The sequence below is a fragment of the Mus pahari genome, chromosome 4, assembly GCF_900095145.1.
Source record: "Mus pahari chromosome 4, PAHARI_EIJ_v1.1, whole genome shotgun sequence".
Taxonomy (NCBI): Eukaryota; Metazoa; Chordata; class Mammalia; order Rodentia; family Muridae; genus Mus; species Mus pahari.
In genome coordinates this window covers 115,036,400-115,045,149 of record NC_034593.1, presented here as the reverse complement: position 1 = coordinate 115,045,149, position 8,750 = coordinate 115,036,400, and the positions used below count along the sequence as shown (strand labels likewise).

Here is an 8,750-nt window from a genome sequence, read left to right as displayed (position 1 = left end):
AAAAAAAAAAAAAAAGAAACTGTTTGACAGGATGCGTGGGAATTACTCGGAACTACTAGAAAATATCAAAGTCAACAGGTCCTTCCATCAAATAATAGACATATTTGTATTTGTAATCACACTGACTACACTAACGAAGGTTTATTTCATTCTGCTAATGTTCTTGCTCACTTCAAAAACATTATCTATAAATCTTTTTTACATAAACATCTATTTTTCACATATATATATTTATATTTATATTTGTGTGGGTGTATGTATTTGTGTGCATTATGTGTGCACATACACATAGTATCTTGCCTAGCACAAAGAGAAATTTCATTTTCGCTTCCAGTGTTCTTTAGTGGTAAATTGACGCTTTTGTTCCAGTGTAACAACACCAGGGGCAGAAGTGGAAGACACTCAAAAGGCCACGGCTGTTCCTGACTCTCTCTGTAAGGCTCCTGAGGACATCGGCACCCCTCCTGAGGAGTCAAAGTCTTGCCTTCAGACCCCGGTGACTAGCGAACGTGGTTCTCCGATTGTGCAAGAACCTGAGGAGGCTCCTGAGCCCAGAGAGGAGAGTTCTCCAAGGAAAACCAGCTTGGTCATTGTTGAGTCTACGGACGATCAGTCTCAGGTCTTTGAAAGACTGGATGGCGACGCTGCTTTTCAAAAGGTTAGGCCTTCCTTCCTTGTGTTCCTTTCCTCACCCGTGACAGAGTTACACAGCTTCCTGGTTTCTCTTTCTATTAATGGTTCTTTCTTTGTTTTATTTTGTATTGTTTTTTTAACTTCAAAAGTAAAATGGCTTACAGTTAAGCCATTAACTGTACATTAACAGTTAACATAAGTTAAACTGGACATGGGAAACCCCCGAGAGCTAGTAAATCCAGAGGAGTTGGTACACAGTTCCAGTGTTAGCTGTCGTACTGGGAGCTCAGATTTCATCATGGGAAATCCATCTGGTAAGAAAAACGAACTCAGCTGTCTCGTGTGAGGCTATGCCAGTGCCTGGCAAACACAGAAGTGGATGCTCACAGTCAGCTATTGGATGGAACACAGGGCCCCCAATGGAGGAGCTNGAGAAAGTACCCAAGGAGCTGNAGNGGGCTGCAACCNTATAGGTGGAACAACAATATGAACTAACCAGNACCCCCAGAGCTCCTGTCTCTAGCTGCATATGTAGCAGAAGATGGCCTAGTCAGCCATCATTGGGAAGAGAGGCCCCTTGGTCTTGGAAACTTTATATGCCCCAGTACAGAGGAACACCAGGGCCAAGAAGGGGGAGTGGATGGGTAGGTGAGTGGGGAGGGGAGGGTATAGGGAACTTTGGGGATAGCATTTAAAATGTAAATGAAGTAAATGCCTAATAAAAATTGGGGAAAAAAAAGAAAAGCGAACTCTGTAGTGAGACAATATAGCACAGCTTTAAAAAATTACTAGAATTGTATGTAATGGTGGGGATGGTAATGAACAAACCTGCTGAGAGTACCAATGTGATACTGGACCTGTAGGCAGTGAGCATCATGTATAGATGAGCGCTTGCATTGGCGTAGCTGGGGTGGTTAGCACCCAAATGATCATCAGTGCAAAAGTACAATTTTGTTAAAAATATTAATGTGTGTGAGATTGAGTGTGTATGTGTATGTGTGTGTGTGTGTGTGTGTGTATGTGTGTGTATTGCACACAGCATAGTGCATATGTGGATGTCAAAGCTGTGCCTTTCCTGCTCCCTTGTGGAGCATGATGTCCCAGATCGAGTCTGCCCAGAAGCACCTCTGCTGGAGAGAATCATCTTGACAGCGAAATTTGCAAGTTAGAGTTCCTCATATTGGTTTTAGAAATAACTTAGGAAAAAAAAAGACACTGTCCCTAAACCTGTTGTAATCTTTTATTGTCCAAGTGCCTGCCAATGGCCTGAGAGTATATGATGACACATTATCATAAAGAGGGTTTTAAAGTTGTGGACAGAGGTGCAGGCTGTCTTAAGAAATGCTTTTAAACCTCGATTCCCCAGATGTGGTCTAGAGAGTCCACGACCTCAGCACTGTCAAAGGAGCTTGCTCCTCCTCACAACTCCTCGCCCTGGAGAAGCCTGGAGAGTAGACTGAGCGAATCCTAATGTGTTTCTCATTACATTAGAAATTACTTTCCTCTGAAGAGTAAAAGCTTTAAACAACATTTTATATCCTCATATATTGTTTTTAAAAAATCATGATAAAGCGTCAAACCATGTTGCTGGGTGATAGGCTCCTGAATGTATTTATGTATAACTTTTAAAAACTTATATGTTTTCCTTTCAAAGAGAAGTTTGCAGAGCTGTAACTTGGGTATTTTGAGAAGCATTAAGCTAATTGAATGTGTTCCTTTCCTTTGAAAACAAACCCAGTGCCACTCAAGTGAGCGCAGGTGTCTATACCTGTCATTCCAGGACTCGGAAACCCAAGGCATGCGGGTCATGGTTTTAAAACCAACCTGGGATACAACAAAGCAAGATACTGTCCAAAAACTTGGAAGAGAGAAGAAAAGAGGAGAGGAGGGGAAGGTAGAGGGAGGGGGGGGTAAGAAGAGAGGAAAGGAGGGGAGAAGCCATGCTCCAGTAGGAAAAACTGACAGTTTGTGACTCCTAAGACATATGCTCTGATCTAAAATTATATCACTAGCCTCATCGCTGACTTTGGATCAAACTTTGAAATCTCTGAACTTCTTTGAAAAACTAGTGTAATATTATTTAAGGCCTACAACTTTTGATGCCAGGAAAACGTACTATTAACTTAATATCTCCAGGGAATTTGACTTACCTTCAGAAAACTCAGGTACAATTACAAACTGTACCATGTATGGGATAAGAGTCCTGTTCTGGGCCTAATCAAGACTGGTCCACAGATCGCAAGTGTCTACTGTGCAACTTAGGCTCTGTGTTTTCACCTGGCTTTTACAACAAGTTTCCAGAACAAGGATTCATGTGGGAAACACGTATCTTTGGGACCAATTTTGAGAGATGGCTTTTCTGACAGCTCTCAGATTGCAGGATTTCACTATGATTCTGGAAGCAATGAAACCACATACTTACTGAGGCTTGAGATGACCACTCATCTATTTTTCCCCACCAAAAAAAAAAAAAAAAAGACAATTTTTTTCACCAGCATAAAATTTCAGAATATGATATGAACAAATCCAGAAAACAGTAGGAAAGACTTTCAATAGAAAATTAAGCAAAAACAAGGCAGCTGCATGCAGTGGCTCACATATGTAAACCTAGCATTCAGAAGTCTGGGAGAGGATGATGGGAAGTTCAAGGCCAGGGTGGTCTACCAAGTGAGATCCTATCTCAAGAAAAATTTTGATTAAATTTTCTAAAATCAAAACAAAACAAAACAAAACAAAAAAACAATGATTCTTGCATGCTTCCACCAGGAGCTAACAGAGCAATTAGGAGAGCTGGAGGCTAGCTCTGACGAGGAGGCCATGGTAACTACCAGGGTTGTCCGCCGGAGAGTGATTATCCAGGTATCCACTCTTAAGTTACTGCACGTCGGGACAGCTCTGCCCTTCACTAAGTGACCCAGTACAACAGAAGCTGAGCATGCTCCATAGGTAGTGCATGCGTGGACCGTGGCTTCTGTCCTTTTGTCTCCTAAGGGACTGTAGCGCCAAGGATGTTTGCAGCCTACCTCCGTGACCCAGCACGCGGAAGAACGATTTGGCTTCTTGGCTTTCACCTGCCTCTCCTCTTGCTTATTCATTTTTGTTGGTTGATTACGTTTTGCCTAACTTCAGTGAGATTCTCCTGAGCATGATATTTTTGTTACAATTCTGCTTAATTGTTTTAATTTTTATTAATCAAACTGACAGGATTTTGCATCTTAGCAATACGTCTCGACATGACCTCTGTCTGGTTTTCTGACATCCCTCACATTTAAAACACTTGGCTGTAGTTCTTCCAGACAGTACCAGAGGCTTAAATAACACTTTTCTCCCACTCTTCAGGGAGATGATATGCCTGACATACCCCCGGAGACTGTCACAGAGGAAGAATACGTTGATGAGAATGGACACACAGTGGTGAAGAAGGTACTGGCCAGGGGCTCTGTACAGGGCTGACCTCAATCGTCCTGTGCAAAGGCTATCACTAGTGTGGTACCGTAACTCAAAAATAAGAGGGACTCATAAAATGTTTTTCAGGTTACCCGGAAAATCATTAGGCGGTACGTTTCCTCTGATGGCACAGAAAAGGAGGAGATTACCATGCAGGGAATGCCTCAGGAGCCAGTCAACATTGAGGATGGGGACAATTATTCCAAAGTGATAAAGCGCGTGGTATTGAAGAGTGACACCCAGCAGTCAGAGGTGAGGCCACCTAGCTCCGCAGACTCTATTGCATAAAGATAAAACATAGGCCAAAAAAAAGATAAATAAAAAGTGTTCATTCCTACTGAATCTCAATTTCATGTGGCCATTATACTCACTGTCTTTGTTTTGTTCTTCTCATTTCTGTGTTGCATTTACTTCATATTTGATTACAGTAGAAATCCAAGGTCAAATTTTAAGAGAATAAAAATCCATTTTTTTTTTTCTGGCCAAATGTGTGTCATGAAGAGATGATGTCTAAGTATACTGCAGTGCTTGGGCCCTGTTGGCACACCAGCATTCCAAAGGTCGCATTAGACATGTGTTTGATACGCAAACTTTTGCATTTCAGGGTCATTAAAATTATGATCTGAAACTCCCTACTTTATCATTTGTCACTTTCTGTTTTGCTTCCCTGTTGGAAAGTTTCAAACCACCACACACACTGGTTCTCATAGACACACATTTTGAAAGTCTTACTGTTCTGCACTCATTCATATCTTCAGAATCACACGAATATGGACCTGTGCCATCTAGCCATCTACTTTGTCTCCCATAGCTTTTGATGCTCTTCCTTCAAGGGTTGAGTTTGTCTTCATGTTGCAAAGGGAATAATTGTGGAAATGTAGCTGGTAAAGTTTTACTCAAGTGACACATTAACCAGCTCAGTGCTGTGGCAACGCACACTCAGATAGACCAATTGCTCTCTTACTCCTAATTACCACTTTTTAGAAAGCCAGTATTCTAAGCACTTTATTTCACGGCACAGAAAAATGTCATTGTTTGTTCCATTTTTATCAGTTGGGAATTGTCTGTCACGTGTCCTTCATTCATTAGGTGACTTTGTCTGAACCCAGCGTTTTGTCCAGTACCTCACAGTTTCAGGCCGAGCCAGTAGAAGGCCGTAGGGTCAGCAAAGTTGTTAAAACAACCATGGTCCATGGAGAACGGATGGAGAAGAGTCTCGGGGACTCTAGCTTAGCCACTGACCTTCCTTCAGCCAAAGATGACTTTGAAGAGGTACAGAAGCTTTGGCTCATTTTGTGTTTATTTTCCTTTCATGTTTCATGTTTCCTTTGTGTTTGTTTCATGTGCATTTCATGGTTGCTTTGGGTTCAAAAAGAAAATCATTTGTCACTGCTTCTTTCATGCACGGATTCACGAAAGGTGTTAGGGTAACCCAACAGACCAGCTTTCCTTCTTGAATAATTTGTGTAGTAAAGTCATATTTCCTCAGCCTAGTGGCATTCACTCATGTCACCCAAAAGGGCTCTTAGAAATACAGACTGCTAAGAATCATTTCTGCTGATGTGGGGGTCAGAGTCTCCAGAGTTGGGACAAGATTCCCTCTGTCTGTTAAATTACAACACCAGCTATGATGGCTTAGGCTTGGAACACTGGCACTGATATGGCTAAGGCAGGGTGCCACGAGTTCAAAGCTAGTGCATGCGACAAAATGAGTTCAGGCCACCCTGGACCTCTGAGTGACATCCTGTCTCAAAAAAGAGAAAAAATTTAAAAAGTAAATAAATAATAGTGCAGAATGTGTTTCTTGTTAGATGGTAGAACTTACCTTTTTTTTTTTATTATTATTTTCTTTATTTACATTTCAAATGTTATCCCTTTTCCTAGTTTCCACTTCAAAAAAACCCCTAAGCCCTCCCCCTTCCCCCTGATCCCCCAACCCACCTACTCCGGCTCCCTGGGTCTGGCATTCCCCTACACTGGGGCATAGAACCTTCACAGGATCTCTCCTCCCATTGATGACCAACTAGGCCATCCTCTGCCACATATGCAGCTGGAGCCATGAGTCCCTCCATGTGTTTTCTTTGATTGGCGGTTTAGTCCCAGAGAGCTCTGGGGGTGCTGGTTAGTTCATACGGTTGGGTAGAACTTATCTTTGTTAGCTAATATCCTCAGTGCTGGGCATTAATGAAAATTACATTTATTCTAACTTAAAAAGTGTTGGTCATTGTTTACATTCTGATTCTCAGTAGCTGGGAAATAGCTCTTTTGCATCAGAACCACAGACTCCCAGTATGATAACAAGCACCAAGAATTCTGGGAAAAAACCAAAACAACAAAATAAGCCAATGTTCTGAGCTACTGGCAAGCGAATTTGACTCTGCACAAACCAGCTTAGAATTAGAACGCAAAGGCCAGGAGCTGCAACAAAACCTGTAGAACATGAAGACGTCTTATGTAATTTATAAAATATTCATTCTCTGTGAATGAAATGCCTTGGGCCTGATTATAGGATATGGCCTTTGATTTCTCTAAGGCATTAATAATATGCAGTGAATATCAGTAGATACTAAGTTATCTCAATCCCGAAACACATCTGTTCTAAGGGTTGAAGAAGGGATAACAGACAGATATAGACAAATACCAACAATTCAAAAAAAAATTTTTTTTAAGTTAAATGCTATACTCCGTGTCCTGTACTTACTCACAGTGGCCTGGGGATGCAGTTGTATTTTAAGGTACCTGCCTCGCCCTCACAAAGCACTGGGTTAGATCCACATGTACTAGATCAACAATCTAACAAGGATAATAGTATTAACAGGCATATTGAAATAGCTTAGTGTACTTGCATATTAAAAGCCAGCTTTCTTTAAATATCAGTTCTGCCCATCTGACTTCTTAGATGTTCAGAAAGTGAATTCTCTGGTTGTACACTGGGGAATGTTTTTGGTTTTATCCTTTATCATTCACCATGACCTTTATCATTCAGATCTCCACAATCAGAAGGGGTATGGTAAAACAAGGAAGTCATTTAAAGTCAGTTGGCCTAGATGTTATTTGCAAGCTTTCGACAAGTAGTGTAAAACTATCTGTGACACCAGTGGAATTTTAAGGGAGTTGCTAAAAACTCAATACCCATATGAACCTGTAGGAGTTGTCCTTGGTCCCAGCAGATGCCTCTTTCTGTGTCACCACAGTTAGTCAAGCAATAGACGGTTTTAATGTTTGTGGTCTATGAGTCAAGTCTTGTTTTCTCTTTTTCTTACCTCAGGCTTTGGGTTACACAGGTAGCCACATGAACGTCCACTTGCCCAGTTTAGTAGAGAATGAAATCCTGAAGGAGGATGGATCAATAATTAAGAGGTTTGGGTTAGCATGGGGTGATGCTTTGCCAACTAACATGATTCAACTGGTTTCTAATGTTAGGAAAGAGCAGAGCCCTTCCCGGCTGTTTACTGTCATGTGTGAGAAGGCACAGATCAGGCATGGGTGTGTCAGTGTGTTGCCCCTACAATGTCCACTGATACTTTCAGATTAATATTGAGACATGGTCGATGGCAAGTCATTCATTCCTTTATACAATTTGACCTTCTGGGTTCAAGCAAATTGCCCATACAGTCAAGTAGGTAGGGTATCCCACCAAGTTCATAGATGTGGAGATGACATGAAGAGAAGTCTAATCAAATGGCGCACTGATTGGCTTGGCAACTAACCATATCCAGCTCAGCCTTTGTCTATTGTGACTTTGGATAGCATCTGCTTTTCACTGTTAACAAGTTTCATGACTCTGCATGCGAGTGGCAAGAAGTTAGAGCCTAAGCTCGATGCCCTTGATCCTGAATGTACTGAGCGCTGCTGAAAGCAGCTTTGGTAAGAGCCCGTGCAAGTCGTGAGCGGCCTTTCCCATGTGTGTGACAGGGTTCTAGCTGGGAGGCACAGTGAACTGCCTGCGCCATCGTCAGTTCTATGCCTGAACTGGGTTCTACTTCTCTGTCTGCTCTTTCTTCTTTGATCCTCTGGCACCACTGTAAGCGTCAGGACACACATAGACCTCTCATCTTCTCAGTGAAAGATACAATGGGAACCCAAGTTATTTCTGTGCTTCTCATCTCATTGAAAAGAGCAGAAAGGTCATCATTGATAGTACTCCACAGGGCTATTTTAGGTTTCTGGATCATAATAATTAGAAGAGAAAAATTAAAGGTTCTGTCATACTCTCAACCTCTGCTCAAAAGGGGGAAACAGTAGCAAGCTATGAATTTGGAAGAATGTAATTGCTCTTCTAGAACTTTTAAATGCCATATGAATTAAGGATAAAATGTTTCTGCTGTTCTGAGTATTTAATTCTTTTGTCCAATTGTTCAGACTAAACTGTACAGTCCTCACAAACCCTGGTGCTCCAGGATCTGTGAACTAGAATAGATTTGGAAAGCAGTTGACTCACTGTGTCTTTACAGTGACAGTCAGAAAGCCAAAGATATAGACAGACACCTTGCATTTACCTTACCAGACAGTGTGGAATTCTATGGTGCATAGCACGTCAGTTATACATTTATCATATGCATGTGTGTACATAAATATCTGCATACATCTGTAGAAAACTAAAGGAAACAAAGAAAGAAAGAAAGAAAGAAAGAAAGAAAGAAAGAAAGAAAGAAAGAAAGAAAGAAAGA

General features: G+C 41.5%; 1 protein-coding gene across 13 annotated transcripts in view; it reads left to right on the top strand.

Annotated features, from left to right (window-relative positions):
• Positions 1-8,750, top strand: part of Ank2 (ankyrin 2) — a 569,474-nt gene that overhangs the window by 556,779 nt on the left and 3,945 nt on the right. For 9 of the 13 annotated variants that reach the window (XM_029537925.1, XM_029537924.1, XM_029537920.1 and 6 more), the window contains 5 exons: positions 370-658; positions 3,973-4,056; positions 4,168-4,332; positions 5,170-5,352; positions 7,349-7,440. In XM_029537925.1, the coding sequence (XP_029393785.1) occupies positions 370-658; positions 3,973-4,056; positions 4,168-4,332; positions 5,170-5,352; positions 7,349-7,440 (813 nt within the window). Of the gene's footprint in view, positions 1-369; positions 659-3,399; positions 3,493-3,972; positions 4,057-4,167; positions 4,333-5,169; positions 5,353-7,348; positions 7,441-8,750 lie in introns of all 13 variants that reach the window. The other 4 variants (XM_021195385.2, XM_029537926.1, XM_021195386.1 and 1 more) reach the window with 2 other exon arrangements.